Source organism: Vidua macroura, chromosome 28 (genome assembly GCF_024509145.1).
Source record: "Vidua macroura isolate BioBank_ID:100142 chromosome 28, ASM2450914v1, whole genome shotgun sequence".
Taxonomy (NCBI): Eukaryota; Metazoa; Chordata; class Aves; order Passeriformes; family Viduidae; genus Vidua; species Vidua macroura.
Genome location: NC_071598.1, coordinates 752,570 through 778,854, shown reverse-complemented (window position 1 = coordinate 778,854; position 26,285 = coordinate 752,570). Strand labels below are relative to the sequence as shown.

General features: G+C 61.5%; 5 protein-coding genes across 5 annotated transcripts; 2 read left to right on the top strand and 3 right to left on the bottom strand.

The window, feature by feature from the left end:
• NODAL (nodal growth differentiation factor) lies at positions 1-2,592 on the bottom strand. The gene is made up of 3 exons (XM_054000858.1): positions 2,135-2,592; positions 926-1,701; positions 1-841 (listed from the first exon to the last, which is right to left on the bottom strand). The coding sequence occupies exons 1-3, from the start codon at positions 2,553-2,555 to the stop codon at positions 689-691; spliced, it is 1,350 nt and encodes a 449-aa protein (XP_053856833.1). The 5' UTR covers positions 2,556-2,592; the 3' UTR covers positions 1-688.
• Positions 2,593-3,466: 874 nt separating this feature from the next.
• On the top strand, positions 3,467-11,398 carry ASH2L (ASH2 like, histone lysine methyltransferase complex subunit). The gene is made up of 16 exons (XM_054000865.1): positions 3,467-3,572; positions 3,759-3,828; positions 4,105-4,250; positions 4,911-4,999; positions 5,305-5,399; positions 5,489-5,584; positions 5,806-5,901; positions 6,111-6,186; positions 8,079-8,172; positions 8,541-8,758; positions 8,955-9,122; positions 9,204-9,397; positions 9,748-9,840; positions 9,963-10,061; positions 10,378-10,437; positions 10,818-11,398. Exons 3-16 carry the CDS (start codon positions 4,132-4,134, stop codon positions 10,923-10,925), a joined length of 1,605 nt encoding a protein of 534 aa, XP_053856840.1. The 5' UTR covers positions 3,467-3,572; positions 3,759-3,828; positions 4,105-4,131; the 3' UTR covers positions 10,926-11,398.
• Positions 11,399-11,738: 340 nt separating this feature from the next.
• STAR (steroidogenic acute regulatory protein) lies at positions 11,739-15,087 on the bottom strand. The gene is made up of 7 exons (XM_054000876.1): positions 14,920-15,087; positions 13,874-13,987; positions 13,524-13,651; positions 13,281-13,439; positions 12,672-12,856; positions 12,387-12,480; positions 11,739-12,224 (listed from the first exon to the last, which is right to left on the bottom strand). Exons 1-7 carry the CDS (start codon positions 14,981-14,983, stop codon positions 12,117-12,119), a joined length of 852 nt encoding a protein of 283 aa, XP_053856851.1. The 5' UTR covers positions 14,984-15,087; the 3' UTR covers positions 11,739-12,116.
• Positions 15,088-17,894: 2,807 nt separating this feature from the next.
• On the bottom strand, positions 17,895-20,653 carry LSM1 (LSM1 homolog, mRNA degradation associated). The gene is made up of 4 exons (XM_054000882.1): positions 20,535-20,653; positions 20,261-20,329; positions 19,704-19,819; positions 17,895-19,179 (listed from the first exon to the last, which is right to left on the bottom strand). The coding sequence occupies exons 1-4, from the start codon at positions 20,578-20,580 to the stop codon at positions 19,009-19,011; spliced, it is 402 nt and encodes a 133-aa protein (XP_053856857.1). The 5' UTR covers positions 20,581-20,653; the 3' UTR covers positions 17,895-19,008.
• Positions 20,654-20,766: 113 nt separating this feature from the next.
• On the top strand, positions 20,767-24,998 carry BAG4 (BAG cochaperone 4). Its single transcript, XM_054000870.1, has 4 exons — positions 20,767-20,836; positions 22,194-22,433; positions 23,046-23,291; positions 23,660-24,998. Exons 1-4 carry the CDS (start codon positions 20,789-20,791, stop codon positions 24,146-24,148), a joined length of 1,023 nt encoding a protein of 340 aa, XP_053856845.1. The 5' UTR covers positions 20,767-20,788; the 3' UTR covers positions 24,149-24,998.
• The last annotated feature ends 1,287 nt before the right edge of the window (positions 24,999-26,285 follow it).

Sequence of the window (26,285 nt, the reverse complement as noted above, 5' to 3'; positions counted from 1 at the left end):
TTCAGTAGATATAATTTATTGAAGAATTGTACAGCTGTGACCTTTTCGCTACCACCCCATCCAGCGAGGGGGAAAAGGCTCGAGCAGAGCTGTGGTTACTTGTTTGTAACAGCTGCCCAGCTGGATCTGCCCAGCTGGGGCTCTGGACATCGGCTAATACATTCACTTGTCTGAGTCGTCATAGAAATCTGACACTTTTAATAGAAATATAATAGAAATCTTAGGAGAAATGCCTAAACCCCAGGGGAGATTGGGAATCCCAGTGGTGTGTGTGCTCAGCATGGCCAGACACTGGAGCTGCAGGGGCCTGAGAGCCTGTGGCTCCTGATGATCCCCATGGCTGGGAACTCCCATTGCCTGAGCCCTGCCGTGCCCCGGTCCTGCACCTCAGCCCCTGCCTCTGTCCCACACACAGCAGCCTCCAGCTCCCTGGTGGAGCACGGGGCACCCACCGCCCCAGAGCTGCCCCTGGTGCCGCCACAGGGAGGTGGCCGGTGGCCTTTCCCACGCGGAGCCTGGATCCAGCCAGGCACGGTGGCCGTGCAGCGCTGCCGGGCACCCGCTGCTCCCCAGGCCCAGCCCGCAGGCGCGTGGGCTTCGGAGACGCCCTGCTCTGTGCAGCGCTCGTGGGTCCCCGGGGCACTTCTGGGCACAGACGTGCACCTTCCTGGCAGGCTACGGGGTGGCCTCAGTTGCAGCCGCACTCCTCGATGATCATGTCCTCGTGGTGGCGGACCACGATCTCGCCCTTCTCGTAGTAGAGCATGGAGAGGGGGCTCATCTTGACCGGGGAGCAGGCGGGACACGGCACCTGGTTGGGCTTGTAGAGCTGCAGCAAACTCTGTGGGAGACACGGGAAGGGCAGAACACGCCCCTGCTGGGGTGTGGGGGCGTGCGGGGGGATGAGGGGCAGCACCCCTCTTACCTGTATGTAGGCGTGGTTGGTGGGCTTGAAGGTCTCGTCCACGGGCGAGGGGCACAGCCCTTCGCAGCGGTAGGCGTTGTACTTCTTGGGGTACACGATCCAGCTGCCCCAGCCCGTCTGCTCGAAATCCACCACCATGTCCACCCGCCTGCACAGCGCCCTGCCCTGCTCCCGCGGGGCGGCCGCGGCGGCGCCGCCCGCCTTGATGCGCTGCTTCTCCGTCCTGTTCCTGCGGTGCCGGCGCGGCCCCGCGCCCTGCCAGCCGCCGTCGCGCATGATGTACTTGGAGGCCTCCGCCGTCCTGATGAGGCTGTGCTCCCCTGGGGACTTGTCCTTGGAGAAGACGAGCAGCAGGACGCTGTCTGCCACGTCCTGGGGCAGGGCTGGGTCGCCGTGGCCGGCGTCTCTCGGGGCGGCGGTGGCCGGGGCGGCCGAGCCGCTCGCCTCCCACTGCCCCCTTGCCGTGGGGCTCCGGTGCCCAGCGACCGCGGCTTGGTGGAGCCAGGTCCGCAGCAGGTTGGTGACCTCAAAGACTTTCCAGGAGGCCTGGGCGGCAGAGGGGCTGCCGGCCACGGTGCCCAGGAGGAGCTGGTGGGCGCAGGTCCCGTCTCCCCGGCACCTGCGCCGCTGGCTGTGGTAGATGTCCAGGGAGACGTTGTGGGCGCGGGAGAGGCCGGGCAGGCGGACACGGAGCTGAGCCAGACTCACCTCCTGGCTGCTGGACAGGGAGGACATGTCGAAGGAGAGCGCCCACCGGGAGCCGTTCTGGAGGGAGCCTGAAAGACAAGGGCACGGTGAGGGGAGTGCTGCCAGGGGTGCCAGGGCTGGGGGGGGGGGGGGGACGGCGCCCCCGCCTGCTGCCGGGAACCAGCCCCGCCGTGGGAGCCTGAGGGTCGGGAGAAAGCAGCTGGATCCACCTGAGAGCCAGCCAGAGCCTCAGGCAGGGCTGGTCCTGCGAGCAGGGGTGCCCGGGACAGTGGGGATCCCCGGACAGGGATGCTCGGGGGCAGTGCAGGTCCCGGGGATGTCGCTGGTCCCAGCACAGGGAGGCTCGGGGACAGCGGCGGTCCCGGGAAGAGGGACGGTGCCGATCCCGGGGACGGGGCTGCCCGGGAACGGTGCAAGTCCTGGGAATAGTGCGGGTCCCAGGACAGGGATGCTCGGGGACGGTGCCGGTCGCAGGACAGGGATGCCCGCGGCCCCACTCACCGTGCGGGGAGAGGCTGAGAGCGGCGGCGGCGGCGGCGCGGAGCGGGGCGGGAGGGGCGCGGAGCAGCTGCAGCATCAGCGGGGGGCAGCGCGGCGGGGCGCGGGCCGGTGCCCAGGTGAGCGCCCGGCCGGAGGCTCCGCTCGGTGCCCAGGTGAGCGCCCGGGTGGACGCTGCGGTCGGTGCCCAGGTGAGCGCCCGGCCGGAGGCTCCGCTCGGTGCCCAGGTGAGCGCCCGGCCGGAGGCTCCGCTCGGTGCCCAGGTGAGCGCCCGGCCGGAGGCTCCGCTCGGTGCCCAGGTGAGCGCCCGGGTGGACGCTGCGGTCGGTGCCCAGGTGAGCGCCCGGGTCGGAGCGCAGCCCAGGCGGAGCAGGGCGAGGGCGCAGAGCGCCAGCGCGGGCACGGAGCGGAGCGGGACCCGCATGTCTGCCCGGGCCACCCGCAGCCGCCCTATTTGTACAGCGGCCCCGAGCGCCGCCCCGGGCGGCCCCGGCACCCCCCTCCCCGACAGCCCCCTCCCCTCTTCTCCCCGTCCCTCTGCCCATCGCTCCGTCCCTATCTCGGTCCTCCCTCCCCTCCACCCCCATCTACCTCCCGGCCATCCCTCCCCGTTCCCTTGCCCTCGTCCCCCGCCCTCCTCTTTCTCCCTCTCTCCTTCTCCCCATCCTTCCCCCGCTGCCTCCAGCCTTATCCATCATCCCATCCACCCATCCATCCACCCCTGCCTCATCCCTGCATTCCTCCGGTTCTTCTCTTTCTGCCCGTCCGTCTCTCCCTCCGTCCCTCCTTGGCTGTCCCCACCACCCCTCTCTCTGTCCCTCTGTCCCTGCGGGGCTGGGGGCGGCCACCCCCGCGCTGTGCGAGGCCACTGCTGTCCCCAGAGCCCGCCGAGCCCGGCACTGCTGGGGACGCGTGGCCCGGGCACACCCCCAGCCCGGTCAGTCCCGCCGCGCTCCTTGGCGAGGGGAGCGGGACCGGGGGCATCCGTGGACCCCAATCTCTGGGGGGAGATGCCAGCGGGAGTCCCCCCCCCCGCCCAGAGAGGCGACACTCGTCCTTCCCGGGGGGAAACGCGCTCAGGGCTCCCGCGGGGGCCCCGGGCCCCGGGGGCGCGCTCCCGGTTCATTCCCCGCCGTCCGCGCTGCGGCGGGGTGACGTCACGGCCGCGCGGGGTGACGTCACGGCCGCGCGGGATGACGTCACGCCGCCCCCGCGCCGCGCTCCCGGCGGCCGCCGGCAGGGGGCGCGCTCGGCCGCGGCGGGGGGGGGGGGGACGGGGGAGGTCTCGCGAGAGCCGCGCGCTTCTCGCGGCAGCGCGCGCGAACATGGCGGCGGCGGCGGCAGCGGCGGCCGAGGGCGCCGAGCCCCCCCCGGAGCCGCCCCCGGCCCCGCCAGAGCCCCCGGCCCCGCCAGAGCCGCCCGCCACCGACGCCGAGACCGGGTATGTCCCTCCCTGGGCGGGCCCCTGGGACCCCCGCGCTCCCCGCACCGCCCGGGCTGCGCGGGACCCGGCCGCGTTACCATGGGAACGCCGGTGGGGGGCCCGGGCCGAGTCCCGGCCGAGCCCCCCGGGGTCCCGCGGGGTCCCCCCGGGCGCGGGCTCCGCTCTGACCTCCGTGCCCTGCAGGGGCGACGCCGCCGGGGTGGATGTCAGCGCGGCCCTGGAGACCGAGTCGGCCAACGGCAAGGAGCCGCTGGTAGGTGCCGCGGGCAGGGGCCGGCTGCTCCGGCCGCGGGGGAGCAGCGCTTAGCGCCGGCCTTGCTTCCTTAAGGGATGATTTCGGGAGTTAAATCCCCAGCCGGGTGGCTCGTCCTCACGATGAGCGCACAGAACAGCTCCGGCCCGCTCGCAGCACGGCTGCACAGGGAAAGGATTTCTTCCCTGTGCAATGCCCTGGTGGCAGATCCCTGCCCCGGCCCCTGTGCTGCCTGCCCCGGGCGCTGGTGGATTCCTGGCTCTGCTCCGCTTCCAGGACGCTGCCGGGGATGGCGCCGAGGCCATGGATGCCCAGGGGGGCTCGGGGGACGAGGAGAACGCGCGGCAGCTGGGCGAGATCGAGCTGCAGTGTGGCATCTGCACCAAGTGGTTCACAGCCGACACCTTCGGCATCGACACCACGTAGGTGATGGCTGGCAGGGCCAGCACGGCGAGCCAAAGTGGAGTGTCTGGAGTCTGAGCTCCCAAGGACCTGCCCGTGTCCTTGAGCACTTGGGAGCTGGTGTGTTGTGTCAATAAGGCTTTGTCCATGATGAAGGCACCCCCATGAAATACCACCGAGCCTGTTAGACGTTTGTGGTTTTAGGGGAGGGAAGGAGTGCTTGGGTTTCAACCTGGGATAATTAGTTTCTTAACCCAGCGTAGTAAAGAATAATTAATTTTCTTTCACTCCAAGAAGAACATTGAGGGGCTGGAGCGTGTCCAGGGAAAGGAACGGAGCTGGAAAGGGGCTGGAGCCCCAGGAGTGGCTGAGGGAGCTGGGAAAGGGGCTCAGCCTGGAGAAGAGGAGGCTCAGGGGGCCCCTGTGGCTCTGCACAAGTCCCTGACAGGAGGGGACAGCCGGGGGGGGGGTCAGGCTGTGCTCCAGGGAACAGGGGCAGGACAAGGGGAGGTGTCCAAGGAGCTGGGGTGGCACTCTGGGCTGGGGACACAGTGGGGATTGGGCACAGACTGGATTCCATGGTCTCCAGAGTGCCTTTCCAACCTCACAGATTCTGGGGTTCTTTAACCTGATGCGATAACTACACTGTACCCAGCCCTAACGAAGCTGCTGTTTGCTAGGTCGTGTCTGCCCTTCATGACCAACTACAGCTTCCACTGCAACGTGTGCCACCACAGCGGGAACACCTACTTCCTGAGGAAACAAGCGAGTGAGTTTGGGAACAGCTCCCTGGGAGATGCTTAGTGCAAGCTCATCCTGGAGCCTTGGCTTTCTCTGAAGTTGGGTGGGCTCTGCTGAGGCTGCTGGAAAATGAGCCAAAATCCCATATTTACAACCATGTGTGCCTTCTTCTAAAAACGTTTTGCTGCTGGTTTAGGAAGGTGGTGTAACTGGTTCAGCGAGGGCTGAGTCAGGACAGAATTTGGGAGGTTTTGCCGGGGTGATCACTGTGCACACGGCCGTGTGATCTTCCCAGCAAGTGTCGTTGTAGCCCTGGGGTGTTTTGTTCCTCAGATCTGAAGGAAATGTGCCTTAGTGCTCTGGCCAACCTCACGTGGCAGTCGAGGACACAGGACGAGCACCCCAAAACGATGTTCTCCAAGGATAAGGTCTGGCTCTTCGGGAACCGCCGCGGGCTCACGTCACTGCTGGTGTCAGCAAGAGGAGGAGCTCACACAAATGTTTTCTGTTCCTACAGGATATTATCCCCTTTATTGATAAATACTGGGAGTGTATGACAACACGGCAGAGGCCTGGGAAAATGACTTGGCCCAATAATATTGTCAAAACCATGGTAAGGATTGAGGGTAAATCCCTGGAAGAATTCCCACAAGTTTGGGTTCCTGACACCTGTGTGTGCTGAGGGCTGGGCTTGGAGCTACAGGGTGAAGATGCTGATGCTTCTTAGGCAGCTGATGTACCTAACACATTTTAATAGGAACTTCTGGGATTTAAACACTCGTTAACAAATTTGTTGTGATCTTACCCTGTGTGACTAAAACTCCTCTGGTTTAGTGTAAAGAACGAGACGTGTTCCTGGTGAAAGAGCATCCAGACCCAGGCAGTAAAGACCCAGAGGAAGATTACCCCAAATTTGGGCTTCTAGACCAGGTATGTGGTGGGAGACAGGAGGAAGGTGGGGAGTGACAGGGGGTGGGGGGCCCCTCTGGTACCTTTTGCTCACTGAAGGGGCAGATCTCTGCTGTGAGCCTGAGCTGTGCCTGCAGTGGGGGGGAGCCCCAGCACCTGGAGTGCCCTGCTCAGGCTCGGGGTGTTCCCTTGGACCAAGTCTGTACAGCAGAGCATTTTGTCTCCTGCAGGATCTTGCCAATATTGGTCCAGCCTATGACAACCAGAAACAGAACAACGCCGTGTCCACGAGTGGAAGCTTAAATGGCAAGTTCTTTACTCAGGAGGGCTTTGGGTATTTGGGACTAAGCTGCATTTCCCAGTCCTCTGGGCATCTGTGCAGTTAAACTGTCCTGTGAACTGAGCTTGTGCTTATGCTCAGAACAGTCTCACTGTGCCTTTTTATAGAAAGATTAACTTTGTGTCTTGGGGAGGCTCAGCCCTTTCTTTACTGAGATCAGATAAATCAAGATGCTCGCTGAGGGCTGAGCTTGTCACTTTGCTCCTGGAATGGTTGTAAATTTTCTCCTTGAGTTACTCAGATTTCCTGTTTCCCATCTTGCTGAGGGTACTCAGGGCATCCTTGCTGCAGTAAATGAACTGTTAACGGGTTTATATATTAATAATCTTTATTAAACACACCCCAGCAGTACAGGCAGGAGGTATTTGGGTCTTTTTAAGGCAGAATAGATATCTCAGGTGTGTTCTGTCCATGTCATGCACTGGTTGTTTTTAATCTCGTTTCTGGGAGGCTGACAAACGTGTGGTGCCACTTCTGTTCTTGCAGGTGGAGCCTCTGTGGGAGGTGAATATTTACCTTTCAGCTTCTAAAACTTAAGTATTGCTGTTTGCAAAGCTTTTCTGGCTCGATTCTCTTAGACACCAAAGTCAATCAAAACTGAAGGCGTGCTCTGATGTGATTGCAGTTGGACTTCAATACAAACCAGCAATTCCAGTCTTTAATCTCAGTAGTTAGAAGCTTGTAATTGCCATATTCTGCCCTACTTGACCGGCTGAAAGGTTTTGTTTATTTATTTTACACTTACATTTATTTTTTCTGTATCAGTTGACCTGATGTTGTAGTTTTAATGCTTAAACAATTGGTCTGAAATTTAGAGTGCAATGGTTTGTTGGGCAAGTAATTGTTTTTTTTTTTGGCAAGTAATTGTTGACAAACTGGAGAGTTTGTCTGCACTGAAATCAGGGAGTGCAGCTGGGTCAGGTCATGTTTGTGCAGAATATGGCATTCCCTGGATGGTTTGGATCCCTTACACTCTAAGGGAGTGCTGGTAATGGAGGAGCTGACTGGATTTTTGGTTACCACACGAATCTGGTTCGTGAAGGTGTTTATCTACAGTACATGAAATTTCCATAGTTTTCCTTATAAATCAGCAGTGATATCTTTGGAAACAGCAGGATGATAAAATGCATGTATGATTTAACTTGTTGAAACATGCTGATATTAGTTTGATTAAGTTTGACATGTAGCTTTTCCTACACTCAGTTTCATTACTGAGTGCTGAGTTCAGGCTGATTTGCTGCTCAATCATAAAACTGATTTCAGTAGTACTGAAGAGAAACACCTCTTGCTTTTCATTTTTCCTCAACTCAGGTGTATTTTATTTTGTAGATGGAAATTGAACATTGAGTGCTTTTTGCTGGTTGGTGTCAGTGTTCCTCCAGCACAGGGTCACTGGTTTGGTGGCTGTGCTGTAGGGTGGGTTTCTGCTGCTTCTGCAGAAAGAGATGTGGGCTGTGACTGGAATCTGCAATAGTAATAATAATAATAATAATAATAATAATAATAATAATAATAATAATGCCCCTGAAGTGGATCCCAGTGCTGCTGCCTATAAATCTTCTGGTGACAAAAAAGATTCTTAGTTCTCACCTGAAGAGCTCATATTGAGCTTGTTTTGCTGCTCAATCTCCTTTAGCTTCTGCTCCAAATTCAGACACCACAAAAGCCACATGAAAAGCTGTGGACTTTGCTGTGCTCGCTGGCAGTGAAGTCTGGTTCACATTAACTGTGGCCAAAGGCAGCTGAGCCCACGAGCTGATCTGGTCTGGCTGCTCTGCCCCTCTCCCCCCCGGGGGATCCCGTGCGGGCGGGCGCTGGCCAGCGGCAGCTCCTGAGCGGGCCCGGTTTGTGTGTGCAGGGGGAATGGCTGCCGGGGGCAGCGGGAAGGGCCGAGGGGCCAAGCGCAAGCAGCAGGACGGGGGGACCACGGGCACGGCCAAGAAAACCCGGAGGTGAGAGCAGAGGTGCCTTGGGGGGGTGGGGATGGGTGCGGGGATGGGTGCGGGGATGGGTGCGGGGATGGGTGCAGGGGTGGGTACCAATCAGGGACAGTGGCACTTGCGATGCCCTAAGCTGCCTCCCAGCTGTCTCTGCCCTGGGTGGGTGTCTGGGGGTCACTCCAGAGCCCTGTGATGTCACTGATGACATCATGGATGACCGATGGGTCACGGGCTGTAAGTGATTTGCAGCGGGCGACTGCGCTCGTTTCACACAGACACGAGCGTGCAGCCCCTGAGCACAGGGACAGCTCTGCAGGGGGGTGTCCTGGGGTGACAGGTGCCAGCAGCTGGAGGTGCCAGCGTGGGTTTCTGTGTTTCAGTGACCCGCTGTTTTCGGCTCAGCGCCTGCCCCCCCACGGGTACCCTCTGGAGCACCCCTTCAACAAGGACGGCTATCGCTACATCCTGGCCGAGCCTGACCCCCACGCACCCGACCCAGAAAAGCTGGAGCTGGACTGTTGGGCAGGAAAACCAATTCCTGGGGACCTGTACAGAGCCTGCCTGTATGAGCGAGTCCTCCTGGCGCTGCATGACCGAGGTACAGAGCTCGTTGATCTCTGCAGGTTGTGTTTCCCTCCAGACACATCTCGGTCACCTCTGGGTACCAGTCAGAGCTGTTTTGGGTGCCACTGCTCTCAGAGGTGCCGAGGTTAAATCCACCTCTGCGTGTTCTCCTGCCTTTTGACATCAGCACGTGGGAAATCACAGTTGTGTGCTCGTGTGCTCCCCTGCAGCTCCCCAGCTGAAGATCTCTGACGACAGGCTGACTGTTGTTGGGGAGAAGGGCTATTCCATGGTGCGAGCCTCGCACGGCGTGCGGAAGGGAGCCTGGTACTTCGAAATCTCCATGGATGAGATGCCTCCAGACACAGCTGCCAGATTAGGCTGGTCACAGCCCTTGGGTAAATAATCTTACAAAGCATTTCTCAGCAGGTGCTCCTGCTACACTCCCCGTGTTCACCATGAAGCGTTTGTTTCCGCAGGGAACCTCCAGGCCCCTCTGGGATACGACAAGTTCAGTTACTCCTGGCGCAGCAAAAAGGGAACCAAGTTTCACCAGTCCATAGGGAAGCACTACTCCTCTGGCTACGGACAGGGCGACGTCCTGGGGTTTTACATCAGCCTTCCAGAGGATACTGAGACGGCCAAATCCCTGCCTGACACCTACAAAGACAAGGTGAGGTGCGAGTTCACAGCTGGATTGAGCATGGGCAGGTGGACAACTGGAAAACGAGTGGCTGTGGCCTCACTCGTGCCCCTGTCCGTGCGTCCTTCCCATCCTGCCTCTCAGTACCTCTGTGGTTCGTGGGGGAGAGGCCCAAAGTGTTGATCTCAAGAAAGCAAAATACTCCTGGATGGGATAGCCCCACATTTCCTTTCACCTTCCCCTCCTGGCACTCAAATCTCTGAGCTGTGGGAATCACTCCTCACAGGTACTCTGACACCAGGCACACCTGGCCCTGAGCAGGGCAGGTGACAGGTAACAGATTTCGGGCTTGTTCCTGACGTTGTTTGCTGCTGTTTCAGGCTTTGATCAAATTCAAAAGCTACTTGTACTTTGAAGAGAAGGATTTTGTGGACAAAGCAGAGAAGAGCCTAAAGCAAGCCCCTGGAAGCCAGGTGAGTTGTTGCTGTCACTTCAGCACGTGCCTGGCCTGAGGGAAAGGGAGCAGGGATAAATCTTGTCAGGGTTGCTGTGTCCTGACAGCCAACCTTCAGTGGGAAAACCCTTCATTTTTCAGATCATATTCTTCAAGAATGGTGTCAGCCAAGGAGTTGCCTTTAAGGACATCTTTGAGGGGGTTTATTTTCCTGCTATCTCTCTGTACAAAGGCTGCACGGTAAGTGAGGGGTCTCTGAAAGGGAATTCCAAAATCCATCAGTTTCACACACAAAGTGTGTCCATGCACAGAGTGTGGGCACTCCAGGAGTGTGCCAAGTGAAAAGGAAAGGTGGGAATCACTTTAGTGACTCTGGAACAATCTTGCTGTTCACATGTGTAACGAGATTATCAAATTGCTGAAGTAACATCAGCAATGTTTGCTCCTGTGGCCTTGCACAGGGTGTGGGGAGGCTCAGGAGCAGGAAGGGACGGGGACAGAGGACTAAAGAGATTTTCCTGGATTTTTAGATTTTATGAAAATACATGTTCCACAGGTTTCTATAAACTTTGGGCCGTATTTCAAGTATCCACCGAGAGACATCACTTACCATCCTGTAAGTAAAACTGAAGCTTCTTCCCCCATTTAAGTGCCTCATTGTTTAAATCAAAGATGTTTTGGTGTGATTCATACCACACCTGTACCTGTCCTTCAGTACCTGGACAGTGTAGCCAAAGGATTACATTTAAAAATACATAAGGATAGATATCCAAATAAATAATTAAATTTTGATTAAAGAGTAGGTGCTGTTATCTTGTTCCTCTTGACAGATTGTTGCCTGTGTTGGCCTCATGTGTCAGTATAGGGGCTGAATTGTTGTTCCAGGGAACACCTGGAATTTCCCCCCTGCCACTACTGTTCTGAGGAGGGAAGCAGCCCTGGGATGTGTGGTCCCTCCTTGTCCAGGAGTGGAGCTAACTGTGCTTCCCTCTGCAGATGAGTGACATGGGCTGGGGGGCCGTGGTGGAGCACACGCTGGCCGATGTCCTGTACCACGTGGAGACAGAGGTGGATGGCAGGAGGAGCCCACCCTGGGAGCCATAACCCCCAGCACCGTGGGTTTGTTGCAGAGGAACACCCATCTGTCCCTCAGTGATCAGCCAAGGAGCCAAGAGGCCGTGGGGGGAAGCAGCCCTGGCTGGCAGGTGTTGTGTGTGTGCTCACACCTCCCCGCTGCCCCGGGAGGCAGTTCTGGGGTGTTGTGTGCTGGTGTGGGGCCCCTCTGGGAGCCCCCAGTACCATTAGAGTGTCACTCGCTGGAGAGGGGGGTGTTGAAGAACCTTCTCCCAGGCTGTGACGGGTCAGGGTGTAGCTGGACCTGCCAGGTGTGGCTGCAGTGACCCCTGTGCTCAGGTGTGCTTGGCTGATGGTGACCAACGGCTCCCAGCCAGGACGGCTCTGTTGGAACAACACGGCTGCATGGAAGAGTGAAATTTGGGCTTCTGTCCAAACTGTATTTTTTTTTCCCCACAGACTGGAAACCAGTTTAAAAATAAAAGCTTTAACTCTTCTTTTTATTCCAGTTTTTGTCTTGTAAATTGTTACAAGTGATATTGAAACTCAAAGTAGCTGCACTTGGAGATCTTTTGCACAGGGGTTACGTAGGGCCTCCTGCTAGTGATCATCATTGCAGAGCTTTGGGTGAATAAATAATTGGACACTTCTTATGTGTTGGTACAGGAGAAAATAAATTAGAGCTGCTTTGAGGGGGAGAGGAAACAAAATGGTTAAGTAAGTGCTGTGTTTGAGTTTTGGGAGAGTAAAAGTTAAGGTTCAGTCGTGTTTGCCTCACTGAGGATGTACCTTCCCAGTCAGCTGTTTCCCTAATAACTAATTAGCCCTTTAATTGTAGACAGCACTAATTAAAGCTTTATTCATTGAAAGTAATTAGGGAGGGTGGGGTTGGCTGACTGGGCCAGCACGTGCTCAGTTAAGCAACTGCAGGAATGAAATTTTTAGTCCTGCACTTACACAATGAGCTTCAATAAATAAACCTTTCTATTTATTGAGTGTAGCTATGTATTAATTAGTGGAGTCTGCTATTAAAGGCCTTGGCTAATTGAAGTGGCCCTATACTTGTCCCCTGAAGGAAGCCCTGCACGGGGGTGGTCAGTGGGCTGTGGTCAGTGGGCCGTGGTCAGCAGGCTGTGGTCAGTGGGCCGTGGTCAGCGGGCTGTGGTCAGCAGGCTGTGGTCAGTGGGCTGTGGTCAGTGGGCCGTGGTCAGCAGGCTGTGGTCAGCAGGCCGCAGGCACCGGCCGGGCCAGGCGCTGCCTCAGGTGTTTGGCAAAGTCCACCTGTGTCTGGGACAGGACCTGGTTGATGATGGTCTTGGGCAGCCACCCCTGGGGAGGAGCAGACACAGCCTGTGAGCAGAACCGGCCTCCCCCAGAGCCCCCCAGAGCCCCTGGCTCCCTCCAGAGCCCCCCAGATCCCCCCAGAGCCCCCGGCTCCCCCCAGAGCCCCCAGATCCCCCCAGAGCCCCCGGCTCCCCCAGCCCCAGGTACCTTGAGGTCGATGCTGAGCAGCCAGGTGAGCCTGGTCTGGGAGGGGCTGCCGGGCAGCGGGCGCAGGACCATGCAGGTGGGACCGTTCTCAGCCCTGGTGGGGAGAGAGGCCCAGGTCAGACCCAAACTCGGACTTTTCAGCCTCAAAAATGCACTTTGGGGTTTCTGCAGCAGCCCCTGCTGCCCGTAGGAACCCGGCGACCCTGAGGCCACAGGAGAACGCTTGTGGCCTGTGGGAATCTCCTCCCTGCCCACGCGTAACTGGGCTGAGCAGGTGGTTGGTACCTTATGAAGCCCTCCTGCTCGGGCATGGCCCCGTAGGTGGTGGACGTCCCGGCCAGGACGCAGGTGGAGCCGCGTCTCCTGGAGCACCGGACGCTCACGAAGTCCCGCGGCCCCACGATGTTCCCCGGGGTCGCGGCCGCCTTCTCGTGGGTGATCACCGTGTCCTTCCCAATCTTCTCCAGAATCTGCAGTTTAGAATCAAAACTTTCATTTGAAGTGTTTACTGCGAGCACAGCTAAAAGCTGCCTTTGGTTACCAGGTGTTCGGATACAGGGTCTGACAAAGACTTGGCAGTGGCAATAATTCCAAATACTTGCTCGCCCCCAGGTGAGAACTGTTCTCAATTCCTGAGTGAAAAGCTATTCCCTTTCTGCCTCTGATTCCTTGTGCCTCGGGGCTCTTTCTTCCCCAGATCAGCCCCAGTTTCCAGCAGAACTGGCAGCTCCTTGCAGGAAAGTGCCTTTCCTGCAGAATTAGTCACAGAGAAGCTGCTCCAGACTCGCCCGTGCTGCAGCAGCAGCACAGATACTGCCAAAGCTCCTCTCCATCTGCAGCAGGAAATGGGCAGAACGCAGGCTGGCTGTGACAGGAATGACACACATCTCCTACCCTGACTTCTTTGACGCTGGGGTTCCAGTCTCCCATCTGCTCCATGTTGTCCACCAGCTCTCCGTACACCGCGTCCAGGGGCTGGTCCACCACCACCTCCAGCCGGAACACCTTCCCCACGCCCGGCAGCACCTTGCTCAGCACTTTGTCCCCGTTACCCTGTGGAGGGGATGGCAGAGTTACCACCAGAGCTGCTCCCAGGGGGAGAGGGCTGCGAGGCAGCACCACGGGCAGAGCACCCACCGCCACCGTCTCTGTCTTCCAGTCGTCCTGGTCCTCCAGGATTCTGAGGGATTTCTGCAGGGCCTCCTCTCCTTGCTTGATGTAAGACATCTCCATCTCGCTGAAGGGTTTCTCCTCCAGCCTTGAGCCTGCCAGCACCAGACAAAGGCAGGGCTGAGCAAGAGCAGTGTGATGTGCCAGCTGAGCTTTACCTACACCAGGTACTCTGTGCCCAGGGGATGGGGGTTACACCCCGTTCCCACTCTGCCTTTGGCTCAGCAGAAGCACAGCCCGCCCTCAAGCAGGTTCTTCCCCAGGCTGTGAGGGTCTCCCCCCAGCAGGAAGGAGCAGACCCCTCAGGTGTCACTTACTGAGCAAGGAGCTTCTCCTGCGCACCTGGTGGATCCAGGAGCTGGGTCCCGGGCTGCGGCTGGCCAGCCTGCTCAGCTCCTGGCTGATGGCCACGGCAGCTTGTCTCCTCAGACCTGGGGGAGAGAGCGTGTCACCCACCAGCACCACGCTGCCGGGCCCAGCCGTGGGCTTTTCCCCAGTTGAAACACACAGCGTGGAAAAGTCCCTGCTCGTCACCACCTCGGTGTCCCCACAGGCACAGGGAGCAGCTGGTTGCCATCGCACTGCCCTGGGGTAGGTTGTCCTAAGCAATCCTGAGCTTGGCTCCAGCTCCCAGCCATGCAGCAGTAAAAACACTGAGGAGCATCGTGCAGGTGCCCAGGAAAGAGCATGGAAATGGAGCACAGAGGTACAAAACCCTCACAGCCAGAGGGAGTGTGACCCCGAGCTGGTCCCAGGGACGTGAGCCAGCCCCTCAGGCCCCAGTGACAGGGCTCAGGGTTTCAGGGACAGTAAATCACAGAACCCAACATGCTACAGAGTGGGCAGAACATCGCCGAGGCCCCAGCCACCACTCTGAGGGGTTTAGAAAGAAAGAGGAGAGTCCTTTCTGGAGCCTGTGACTCAACAGGAGCTTCTCTAATTTTTTTGGTGAGAAACTCCCACTCTGCCTGTGATGGGGGGGAGAGAATCCCTGAGCCCCAGACAGCCGGACAGGGGCTGCCCTGGTCCTGTCCTGTCCCAGACAGCCGGGCAGGGGCTGCCCCAGCCTGGTTCTGTCCCAGGCAGCTGGACAGGAGCTGCCCCGGCCTGGTTCTGTCCCAGGCAGCCGGGCAGGGGCTGCCCTGGTCCTGTCCTGTCCCAGACAGCCGGACAGGAGCTGCCCCGGCCTGGTTCTGTCCCAGGCAGCCGGGCAGGGGCTGCCCTGGTCCTGTCCTGTCCCAGACAGCTGGACAGGAGCTGCCCCGGCCTGGTTCTGTCCCAGACAGCCGGACAGGAGCTGCCCCAGCCTGGTTCTGTCCCAGACAGCCGGGCAGGGGCTGCCCCGGCCCGCAGCCGGACTCACCGGTCATGTTGCGCAGGTGGCGGTAGGAGATGGCGGCGCAGAGCTTGGACGTGGCTGGCAGCATCTCCCTGCGGGTCAGAGCTGGGCTGGGCAGTGGCTGTGGCTGTGGGCTTGTCCTCTGTTCCCCTGGCTGTGGCAGTGGCTGCAGTGGTGGCCTCGGTGGTGGCCGCGGTGTCCGTCCGTGTGCGCCGAGCGCTGCTCTGCCCCGGCCCCGCCGTGCACGGCCTTAAGTACGCGGGGCTGAAGGATTCTGCCCCGTCAGCCGGGAGATAAGAGCCGTCACTCCGGGCCGGGCCCCGCGGGCCAAGGCCGGCCGCGGCTCCCCACGCATCGGCCGGGGCCGCGGGCAGCGCACGGGGCTGGGAGCGTGCGGGGACAGCGGAGCACCCCCAGCCCCCGGGGGCTCGGGCAGGCAGAGCCCCCCGAGCAGCTCCTGCCCTGCCTTGTGGGCCGTCCTTGCCAGGGATGGACCTGGGGCCCATGGTGTGGTCATCACCCGTGACAGGTGACAGATCAGCGCAGTCTCACAATCACTGAGGCTGGAAACGCCCTCCAAGGTCATGGAGTCCAACTTTTGGTGGGTAACAATGGATAATGAGGGATAATAAGGGATAACTTTGGATGACACCGTCTCACAGCACAACCATTGTGGAATAACGAGCCAGGCTGAGCCTCTGCACACGCTGGGCACAGGAACCAGGACAGCCCATAGAACACAGAATATGAAATACATTGAGCTGCTGAGCCTGGGACTGAAGCGAGGGGCAGCCCCGGGCAGCCCCCGTTATCTGCCCCAGCAGTGGGACACGGCGGAGCAGCGATAACGCTCAAGGCTGAAATGACATTTCTGGGATGAATTACGGCCTGGAGACCAGCACTCCCAGGAACCTGTGAATTACAGCTGCTTCCTTTGACGTCAGCCCCTGCACCCTCCTGCAGGGAGCCTGACCTTGCTCCCCCATTTCAACAGCTTGGCCCAGGGGGAGGTCACCCCCTCACTGCGCCAGCACCCGGCCCCTGGGAGCCCTTTGTCTCCCCCGGCCTGTCCCCAGCTTTCCCGAGATGATTTGAGTCCCACCTGCCTTCCAGAACGGTCCTGCTGCTCCCCGGGATGTTCCTCTCCATTGCCCGGGCTGCCATTCTCCACTGTGTGCCAGAAAACACCTCAGGCTCAGGTCAGCAGCGTGGGGTTAGAGGGAGGTGCTGGAGGGACCAGGGGGAGGCAGAAGCTGCACTATCCCTTTCCAAAACCTTTACTGGGAACTCCTCTCTGCAGCCGTGCTCCCACATGTGTGATTCCCGGGTGATGCCACAGCTCTCCCCTCCTCTGGGCTTCACCCACCTGCTCCCAGCTCCCTGCACACGTGGGGAGGGAGAGCCGGGAGGGTTTGGAACCCCTGAGTCTCAGCCAGGAGCGTCCAGCCCAGAGCTGTGGCCAAGCACACGCGGAGCACTGACAGGTCTGGGTGTTCGGGGCCACCAGAGACACCCCAGTGCTGTGCAGTGCCCCAGCCCTTCCAGAGACACCCCAGTGCTGTGCACTGCCCCAGTCCCACCCCAGTGCTGTGCACTGCCCCAGCTCTCCCAGTGCTGTGCACTATCCCAGTTCTCCCAGTCCCACCCCAGTGCTGTGCACTGCCCCAGTCCCACCCCAGTGCTGTGCACTGCCCCAGCTCTCCCAGTGCTGTGCACTATCCCAGTTCTCCCAGTCCCACCCCAGTGCTGTGCACTGCCCCAGCTCTCCCAGTCCCACCCCAGTGCTGTGCACTGCCCCAGCTCTCCCAGTCCCACCCCGGTGCCGTGCACTGCCCCAGTTCTCCCAGTCCCACCCCAGTGCTGTGCAGTGCCCCAGTTCTCCCAGTCCCACCCCAGTGCTGTGCACTATCCCAGTTCTCCCAGTCCCACCCCGGTGCCGTGCACTGCCCCAGTTCTCCCAGTCCCACCCCAGTGCTGTGCACTGCCCCAGTTCTCCCAGTCCCCCTGCCGCGGGAGCGAGGGCTCGCAGCCCCGGGGCCGGGAGCGATCCAGGGCTGTTGTCCCAGATGGAGCCGCCGCTCCCGGCCTCGGCACAAGGACACGCAGTTGTTTGTGAGAAGAACCAAAACAAGCCCTGCAGAGCCGCCCCTCTGGCTCCGGGCTGGAGGGGCAGGACCCCAGCTGAGCCCTCAGGAGGGGACACGGGCACAGCCACGCTGTGCCACAGCCCGTGAGGAAACGCGGCCAGTGACTGGTCCCCAGAGCAGGACACAGACCCCAGGAGGGCACCCGGAACCCTCAGGGGGATCTGGTTAACTGGGACACCCCCAGCCCCCACAGCCCCCTGAGGCACCCCCAGGCTCCTGCACGAAGTCAGCACACAGCTCCGTTTGCGTTCACGTGATTGAAGCACAAACGTTCACAAGCGTACAGAAATGTTCACAACCAAAACGATGCCAACCAAAGGCACTGGAGCTGCACCAGGGCCTGAAGGCTGAGGGACCCCAGAACGCTGAGGCTGCCCCGAGCCCCCCACCCTGCCCAGCCCAGCCCCCTTCGAGAGCATTCCCCGCTCCCAGCCCGTTCCCACTGCAGGGATGACTGCCGGGGTGACCCTGTCCCTCCTGCAGCAGCCCGGCCGGGGGGTGTCCCCCCATCCCAAGGCTGCCCGTGGTGCTATTTGGAGAGCACAGACAAACCACAGCCCCCGGTGCCGCAGAGGTCAACCCGACGCCCTGATAAGATAACGGGCTCAAGAGCAGCAAGAATGGGCCCGTGGCCTGACCCCCACCAGCTCCTCACACCCCCAAATCCCTGGGCTGCAGGGCTGGGACCCCAGCACCGGGGCTGGGCAGCCCTTGCCTCCCCCCAGCCACCATGGGCATCGCTGCCCCTGATCCCCCCTCACCCCAAAACACCCCCCAGACAAACAGGGACAGCAAAAACACCCCCAAAGAGCCATCCCCGCCTGCCAGAGACTTTCCAGCCACAGGCGCCAGCTCCATAAATGCTTTTTATTAAATTCTCTTAGAACAAGAAATAGAATTTCCTTGTTTAAACCTTTGCTACGCCCAAACCCACAACACCCACTCAAGCCCAACGGGGCAGAAATGTTTCCCCCCGAAGCGAGAGGTCCCTGGGCCAGTGAGAGGGGGCCAGCACTGGCCACAGCAGCTGTCAGCTCTCCAGGACAGCTGTGCTCAGCCCCAGCAAGCAGAGCTGGGCTTGTCCTCCGTCCCCCAGCATGGGCTCCTCACCCAAAGAACTCCCACTGCCCAGGGGAGCAGCCCGAGGTTCCACAGGGATTGTCCCTGCCGAGGTTTGCCCTTTCCCTGCCCACACCCAGGAGGCTCCTGGGGCCTGGCAGCTGCCCAGAGCCAGCCCCGAGGCCAAGGCCTCTCCTCCCCTCGGAAGGGCCGGGACACGCTGGGGCAAAGGACTCTGCAGCCTGACACAGCTGCAGCAGCTCCCCCAGCACCCAGGCGAGGAGGGGCTGGAGCTCCAGGCTCTGCCGTGCCCCAGGTGCAGCAGCTCTTCACCAGCAGGTAATTAGCGGGTTCAGCTGGTAATTAGCAGGTTCAGCTGCAGGGGAGTGGCACAGCCTAGCTGGGGGGTACCAGTGGTCTTTGCTGGGGTACAGGGTCCCCATCCCAGAGCAGGATCTTGCCCCGGGCTCCAGCATTCTCTCAGAGTGAGCCCAGGGGTCCCGTCTGTCCCTGCACAGCACAGAGGGGACAGGAGCTGGCCTGAGGGGTGCTCGTCCTGAGAGAGGGGGAACTGCCAGGACCAGAATACCGGAAAGCCATCGATGTCAGGATGAAGGATTTATTTACATGTCAAGGAAAACTCTCACCCAGAGTCATGTGAGGAGGAAAAAGCAAACAAACCCAAGGAGCAGTGATTTGCCTCCCAAACACAAATGCTTGCACTCCCAGTGCGCTGGGCCCTCCTCGTCTCCTTCTCCAGAAGGAGACTAAAGGCATGATTTGTGTACAGTTACCAGCACCACGGAAAATACAATCTGAAAAGGAAACCCGCCTTTCCGAGGCAGTCTGTCCCTGCCCAGGCGGGCCCTGGAGCAGCCCTCGCTCCCTGCAGGGAAGGGGCAGCACCTCAGTACTCATCCAGCGTGTCGGCCCGCGGCACCGAGAGGCCCCTCTCCTTCAGCGCCTGCACCTTCAGCTTCTCCGACTCCTGCTTGGCCTGCTGCTCCACCCGCTGCTCCTCCAGGATCTCCTCGATGGACACCTGCTGCAGAGGTGTGTCGCTCTCCTTCTCCAGGTCCTGCAGGAGAATCGAGCCCTCAGCTCCGCACGGCGTCCCTGGACCGCGGGGCAGCAGTGCCCACGCAGCTGCCGCCAGTCCCGGCGGGGCTGACAGAAGACAGAGGTGCTGGAAGCGCTCTGAGGGGAGGGGACGTGGGCAGGGATCCCCAGCACAGCGCTGGGAAGGGGCTCCCGGGGACGCCAAAGCAAACAGCGCTCGGCTCCTCCTGAGCCCGTCCCAGGTGGTGTCCGCCGGGGCAGAGCCAGCGGTGCCACCCTCCAGCAGCGCCACACAAGCTGGAGCTTCCCCCGCAGCTCTTGTTCTTCGTCCTCGTGTCATCCCAGAGGGGCTGCGGCAGCAGGAGGCAGCCCTGCCCTGCCCTGCAGGCTGGCCTTTCTGCGCTGCCTCAGCCTGAACTGGCCCTGGAGGCGGCTCCGAGTCCAGCCCACAGCAGCACCCACATTTCACAGCAGACAGACAGACAGACAGACCGCAACCCCCCCCAGCCCGGGCCCAGACTGCAGCGGGAGCTGAGCACTTACAATTTCCCCCAGCAGCACCACGTTCTCGCCCCTCACCACGAAGATGCCCCGGGGGATGTCCCCATACTTCTTGCCCACGTGGATGCGCTCCACAGTCTGGTGCAACACCAAGTTTGCTGCAGCAACGAGACAGAGAGAAAACAACCGACGTTCCGCCGAGCAGTGTCCCCCGTCCCACCGGAGCAGCACCGGCGCCGGCTCTCCCCCGGCACTCGGTGGCTGCCCGGAGCTACCGACACTGCGAGCTCCGAGCCCGCAGCTCAGAAGGCGATGGCGCTGCAAGCTCAGGGCGAGGACGGAGCGCTCGGCCGGGGGATGGACACCACCCGGCTGCTTCTGCCCAAAAAGCGGCGCCAGAGCGCCAGCGCTGGCTGCAACGGCGGGACGGGGAGCTCCCCGGTGCGGGAGAAGCCCCCGCGAAGCGCCAGGACCAGCGGACAGGGCACAGCGGCGGCGGTTCAAGCCCCAGCACGATCACGCTGGAAAAGCAGCGCTCCCTCCTCCTCCTCCTCCTCCTCCCCATCCCCATCCCCGGCGCTCCCGCGGCCCGGCCGTACCGAACTGGTCGATGCTGCGCAGGTACCCGATGAGCGTCCGGCCGTCCCGCAGCAGCACCAGGTGCTTCTCTGCGGGAAAGGAGAGCGGGCGGTCGGGCACGGCCCCGGCACCCGCCCGGGGCGGCGCCACGCGCGGCCGGCTCGCCACGGGAAGAGGAGTCCGGGCGCCGCACGGGGAACCGCGGGGCGGGACCCGGGGGAGGCGGGAGCCCCGGGCCGCGCGGCAGGGCAGGCACCGACGGGGGCGCGGAGCGGGCCGCCGCTGGACACTCACTGTCGATGTCCTGGATCAGGCTGGCCGTGCCGGGCATGTAGTTCATGGTGCCGCCGCGCCCGCAGCGGAAGCGCCGCCATGCGCCGCCGCCGCCGCCGCCCCGGAACCGCCCGCGCCGGGCGGGGCCCACCCGCCGCTGCCCTTTTAAGCCGCGCCGGCCGTGCGCGCGGGGCCGCCGCCGATTGGCCGGCGCGGGCGGGGAGCGGCCGCCGATTGGGCGCGGGGCGCGCGGGGGCGTGGCCTTGGCGGCGGCCATGGAGCCCCGCACGGCCCGGCCGGGCCCGCCCGCGGCGGCCGCGCAGGTAACGGGGGCGAGGGGCGGGCACGGCCCCCGGTGAGGGCACGGACCCCGGGGCGGGCACGGCCCCCGGGGCGGGCACGGCTCCCGGGAACGGCGCGGCCCCCGGTGAGGGCACGGACCCCGGGAACGGCGCGGCCCCCGGGAACGGCGCGGCCCCCGGGCTGGACACGGCCCCGGTGAGGGCACGGCCCCCGGGAACGGCGCGGCCCCCGGTGAGGGCACGGCCCCGGGCTGGACACGGCCCCCGGGACAGACACGGCCCCCGGGCTGGACACGGCCCCGGGACAGACACGGCCCCGGGGCGGACGGGCCGCGCTCAGGCCGGCCCTGCCCCGGTAACGGGCGCGCAGGGCGGTCCCCGGGAGCCTCCCAGGCCCCGCCGGTTTCTCGTGGCTGTGCTCGCGGAGCCCTCCGGGCGTGTAACGGGGCGGCAAGCAGCGCGGGGAGGCGCTGCCCGCGGAGCCGCTTCGCGGGGACGTTTCTGGGGCGCGTGTGCCGGCGCGGGGACCCCGGGGCCGCGGGGACCCCGGAGCGCCCCGCGGAGCGGGAGGGCCACGGGCACGGGGCTGGGCACGGCCGGGTGCGGTGCCGCGGCGGGCACTGCCGGATCCGCTCCCCGTGGCGTTTGTGGCAGCCGGGTTTCGGGCTGCCGTGCGAATTCCGCGTGGCGAGAAGGGCCTTGCCCTGCCGGAGCAGGCTCCGCTCTCCCGCCGCGCTTCGCTTTGCTTTGCTCTGCTTTGCTCTGCTTTGCTCTGCTCTGCTTTGCTTTGGTTTTTCCTCCGGGCTGCCCGGCTGCTCCAGCCCTCCCGTAAGTCCCGGCACACGGGTTGTACAGCCCGAGCTCCTGAAATCCTGTGCTTCAGCGTCCCCTCTGCCGTCAGGTGGAAACTCGTGTTCCCTACGCATCAGTTATGGGATGGATCCGGGTAAATCCTCGGATGTGCCTTGGGTGTGCAGATGTTCCGTACAGAGACCCACACGGGCTGCAGCTCCAGGAGCTGAGCACTGGCTGGCAGAGCTTGTCTGTTTGAGAATGAGCAGGGAAAGGAACTTTCCTGGAGAGTTTTCCATCTCCCATCGGTGATGCAGCGCTGGCATTGAATCCTCCAGGAGCTGCTCACTGTGGGGGGCTGCACGCCTCCCCCCGAGCCCAGCTCGGCTGAGCGAGACCTGGTTAAGCTCAGTGTTAGGCCTGGTACAGCCAGCTTAGACCAGGAAATCCTAAAACTGGGGCAGATCAGCTGGAGGGCAAAGGAACCCCGTGGCTCAATGCTGCAGGAAGGGCCAGACCTCGTTCCTGGAGCACCTCTGCCCGTGTCCACGTCCCGTCACCTTCCCTGTGCTCTTCCCTTCCCCAGGCAATGGATTCTCCCTACGCCAACGGAGCCTACAGCCCCCCGTACCCGCACTACGCCAGCCTGCCGCAGGCACGGGGCTTCTACTGCTCGGGGCCCCCGCGCAGCCCCTACGCCCCGGAGCCCGCGGGCCTCTACCGGCCCCCGTCGCCCGCTCCCGCCTGGAGCTACGGCCCCCCGGAGTGTCCCCCCGAGGGCTCGGCCCTCCGCAGGCAGCAGGTCCCCGGCTACTCCCCGCCACAGGTAAGGCACCCCCAGGGTCAGAGCGTGCGCTTCCCGGGATGGGTCGTGGGGCTGCACCAGGGGGAAGCGGCTCTGGTGGGGCTCTGGGGGTCCCCGTGGCTCCTGAGTGCCCTATCCTGCCTCTTACCAAAACGGGTGGTCACCCTGTTCTCTGGAGACCCTGAGCTTTTGGGCCAGGAAAGCGAGAATTGGGCAGCCAACCTGAGCTGCAGCTGTTGCATCCAGCTCCCAGGGCTGTGTGAGGGGTCAGGGCTGGCAGTGACCCCCTGTAACGCCTGTCCAGGGCTGTGTGAGGGTCAGGGCTGGCAGTGACCCCCCTGTAACGCCTGTCCAGGGCTGTGTGAGGGGTCAGGGCTGGCAGTGACCCCCTGTAACGCCTGTCCAGGGCTGTGTGAGGGGTCAGGGCTGGCAGTGACCCCCCTGTAACGCCTGTCCAGGGCTGTGTGAGGGGTCAGGGCTGGCAGTGACCCCCCTGTAACGCCTGTCCAGGGCTGTGTGATGGGTCAGGGCTGGCAGTGACCCCCCTGTAACACCTGTCCCAGCTCCCAGGGCTGTGTGAGGGGTCAGGGCTGGCAGTGACCCCCTGTAACGCCTGCTCCCCTGTCCTTGCAGACCCCGGGAATGCCGGTGCCGCAGTATCCGTACGGAGACAGCAGTGCAGGGGTGACGGGGCAGGGCCCGGTGCCGCAGCCCAGAGCCCTGGAGGACACGTGGGGCCCCCACTCTGGCTATGGGGTGCAGCCTCGCTACGCCTGGCCCGCCTCGGGGCACGGCAGCCTCTACGTCTCGGATTCACAGCCATCCTGGACCGGCAGCGGGGCTCCTTCCCACCCTCCCACCTGGGAGCCACAGGGACAGGTGAGGCCCTGCTTGCATGCAGAAGACTTAAATCCGTGGCTGTGATTCCATAAAGTACTGGAAGGACAAGCTGTCCTGGGTGGGTCTTGAAATGGGTCTGACAGGCTTTCTCCGGGTTGGATCAGGGATTAAGTGGCTCCACGGCTTTGGTGCCAGGCAGTAGCAGCCCTGATGGGGGGTTCAGGAGCTCAGACTCCTCCTCGGGACAGGTGCCCCTTGCTGGGCTTTTCCTTTCTAACATGGGAGCAGAGCACAGGTCCCTGTCCCCAGCACCCCCAGCCCCGTCCAGCGTTTGGTGCAGGATGAGAGCGGAAACCTGCGGGTTGAAGGGAAATGCACTTAGAGGTGTTTTCTCCCTCTGACTGCAGGACTCTGTCTACGACAGACCTGAGCAAAGCCCCGGCCAGCACAGTTACTATTCTGATGGCAGCCAGCGGCACTCGGGGCCAGTGAACGAGCACAGGGTGGCCAAGCCTGCCCCGTCGCAGCCCCGGGTGCAGTACAGCGCCCAGCCCCAGCTCTATGACCTCGCTCCTCGGAAGCCCGTGGCCAGGAGCCAGGAGCTGGGCTTCAAAGCTGCTGACCAGCCCGCCGCGAATCCTGCAGCCACGCAGCCGGAGATTCAGAGGATCCTCCACGTGATGGGGGAGGCTGAACAGCTGGAGGAAGAGGTGGACGAATTTGTAGGGAAAAAGACGGATAAATCCTACCGGCTGCTGGAGGAGATGTTGACCAAGCTGCTGCTGGAGCTGGATTCCATTGAGACTGGGGGCCAGGACAGTGTCCGGCAGGCCAGGAAAGAGTCCGTCCACAGAATTCAGGCCATACTGGAAAAACTGGAAAGAAAGGGATTGTGAAAGCACATGAGCCACAACACACAGCCTGTGGTTGAGGTTCCAAAGAGTTCTCTTAAATCTCAGCTCTTTCTGCTACGCACTATTGACAATGGAATAGCAATAAGCCCTGAGTCAACAAATCAAATCAAACCCACCAAAAAGCCAGCCCAGAAGCCCAACCCCGACAAACAACTCAGCAAAGGACAAATGGAGAGAGGTTTGAAGCAGCAAAAGTATTTAATGAGGATGCTGAAGCGAACTGGGCCAAGGATGGAGCCCTGTGGGGCTGTGTACAGAGTTCCCCAGACCAGGCCCAATCTCTGGGTGCCTCCTACAGCCACAGCCAGTCTTCAAACACTCGTCAGATGTGCTGCAATGTGCAGCCACCAACCAAGACTCTGGGCTTGTCCTCACTGCCTGTAATTTCAGCTTCAGCTCCCTCGCCATAAACCCCGTGTGTCCCCATAGGGGTTGTTTGGGTTTGGTGCACTCAAGGAGCAGCACTGAAGTGCTGGAGGGAAGGACTGTGCTGGCACACGTCACGTCGTGCTGTTCCTCCTGCGTGGTGCAGAGCCAGCCTGGGGTGTCCCTGTGGGCATGGGAACAGACTGGAAATCCCAGTTCTGACACTGGAAAGGAGAAGTGCAAGCCAAGGAAAGAACAGGGGCGGGATGCTTGGAAGCGATTCCAGGTCACTTGGTCAGAATCCCGTTTTGTGTCCCTCTCCATCCTGCGGGTTCCGTGTCGCACTGTGCAGCAGCACGGGGAGGGAGCAGCTCGGCCTGTTCAGCCTCCTGGTTACCCCCGGCACAGCAACTCACTGCTACGTGTGACACCCAATAAACCCTGAGTTTTAAATGTTATTTTGTAATTGAGATGTCTCAAAGTCTCTTTTTCTTTAAAGAGAAGTGGTGGGGAAGGTTTTCTAACTCAGGCCAAAGCTCCAGCCTGGCTGTACCAGTGCTGAGGTCAGGGGTGAATGGAACATCTGAGAAGGCTGTTTTGGGGTGCCAGGGTGCCCCATTGCCAACCAGGCAGTGCAGATGCCCCAGGAGCCTCCAGCTGTGGCTCTAAGGCCAGTGCGGGAGACGGTCTGGAAGGGATTTAGGATGCCTGAGGCTGGGGGTGCCCTGGCCATGCCCTGTGTGCTGCCAGCCAGCCGAGGTCCTGGAGGCAGATCCCACATTCCCAGACAGGGCTGTGGGCACAGGATGACCTTTGGAGCTTGCTGGGTGTGACCATGGCCACGTGTGGTCAGCCTGCACAGCCAGCCACGTCCGGGGAGAGCCGGGAGCGAGCTGGATGTCCTGGGACAGGGAAGGGCTCGGCTGCTGCTGGATGTCCTGGGACAGGGAAGGGCTCAGCTGCTGCTGGATGTCCTGGGACAGGGAAGGGCTCGGCTGCTGCTGCATTTTGTGTCAGGCAGGGAGCAGCCAGGCCGAGCTGGTCCGTGCTTCCAGCCTGGCCAGTGCCTCCTGGGGACCACTGGCTGTCCTGGGAGGGCAGTAACTCCCAGTCCTCAGAGAGTGCTGCCCTGTCCCTGTGCTGGTGAAGCCCCCATCAGCTGAACCCATCCAGGTAGCATATTCCTGAACAATATTGCTTGTCCCTGCCTCCTTGGCGGAGGGTTATGTAAATCCCCAGAGAAAAGCCCACGAGAGAACGTGAAGAATTGGGCTGAAATGGCAGGTTGTCATTGCAGGGCGTGGGGATCCCTGTGGGACGGCGTGCCTGCCTGTGACACTCCAGCATCCCTGGGTGGCTCCTGTGTGTTTCCCCCACAGGTGAGCTGGGATCAGGGATCGGGCACACATCCCACACCTCAGCCTGCAGGAAGCTCTGCTGTAACCCATCCCTACCTGCTGCCTGGACACAGGACCAGAGTGTGTCCCAGCTCAGCCGGATGACCCGAGTGGAGACGGTGTGACACGGGCAGGAGCTGTGTCAGCACGACTGCTGCAGGCTCTGCAGGGGCCCCAGCTGCAGAACTGGGGAGCTGAGCACTCCTGACCCTCCTGTTTTCCTCATCAATCCCTGCTGTGCCAAGGTGAGCACTGGGACAGCGACTCCTGGCAACTGGTTTATCTTGCAGCTTCCACCCACATCACAACCCCCAAATTAGAAAGTCTGTCTCTGTTTATCGCTGGGCTCATCTCTA